The 891-nt window shown below is 52.4% G+C and overlaps 1 protein-coding gene across 1 annotated transcript in view; it reads right to left on the reverse strand.

Annotated features, from left to right (window-relative positions):
- Window positions 1–357: 357 nt before the first annotated feature.
- Window positions 358–891, reverse strand: part of APBA1 (amyloid beta precursor protein binding family A member 1) — a 97,281-nt gene continuing 96,747 nt past the window's right edge. The window contains exon 12 of the mRNA XM_007938384.2: window positions 358–429. Coding sequence (XP_007936575.1) covers window positions 358–429 — 72 coding nt within the window. The remainder of the gene's footprint in view (window positions 430–891) is intronic.

Here is an 891-nt window from a genome sequence, read left to right on the forward strand (position 1 = left end):
CTCCTTCTGTGAGATCTACATCTTCTGGGCAAAGATGATTTCCCATTGGGCAGTGACTCCCCCACCCTCCAATCCCCCCAAAAAAGAGGGCCCTTCAGGAAGGTCCTGGGTATGTCAGGGCGGCTCTCCATCCCCGAGTGAGCACACACAAAACTTCCCTGGATTAAAAAAAAAATACAAACTGGAGAGAGACAGAGAGCAAAGAGGTCCTTGCGGATTTTCCTCTTCCTGTGCACAACCAAATGCGGAGCGCGTGAGGGAAATGTCTCAGTGGACACACAGATGCAGCACTAGACACACAACCACGAGTGAGGAGAGTCCTCCATGCATGCCGTGAGGCGCGAGGGGCGCATGGGCTCAGATGTAAACGGGCTGCTCCTGGGCCGTCAGCAGCCTGTACATGGCGGCTGGCATCGTCTTCATGTGGATCTGAGGGCAGAAAACACGGGTTAGCAGGGAGTGGAGGCTCCAGGTGGGCTGGGTAGAGAAGTGGCATCTCTTATCATAAAAACGAGTTGCTGTTGACTCTGACTCTTGGCCACCCCGCGTGTGTCAGAGTAGAACCGTGCTCCACAGGGTTTTCAGTGGTTATTTTTTCAGAAGCAGTTTGTTAGGTCTTTCTTCTGAAGTGCCTCTGGATGGACTCAAACTTCCAACTTTGCAGTTAGCACTGAGTGTGTTGACTGTTAGTACCACCTAGGGCTCCTCCTCACAAGTCAGGGTGCTTTGAAAATAGCCCCCCACTAAGATATAGCTCTGGTAGAATAGTGGCTAAGGCACCTGACTGCTAACCAGAAGACTGGTGGTTCAAACCCACCAGCCACTCCTCGGAAGGAAGATGGGGCAATCTACTTCCGTAGTGATACTGCCTTGGAAACCCAAGGAGGGGTC

Source organism: Orycteropus afer, unplaced genomic scaffold, assembly GCF_000298275.1.
Source record: "Orycteropus afer afer isolate SDZICR_OR568_19922 unplaced genomic scaffold, OryAfe1.0 scaffold00005, whole genome shotgun sequence".
In the NCBI taxonomy this organism is placed as follows: Eukaryota; Metazoa; Chordata; class Mammalia; order Tubulidentata; family Orycteropodidae; genus Orycteropus; species Orycteropus afer.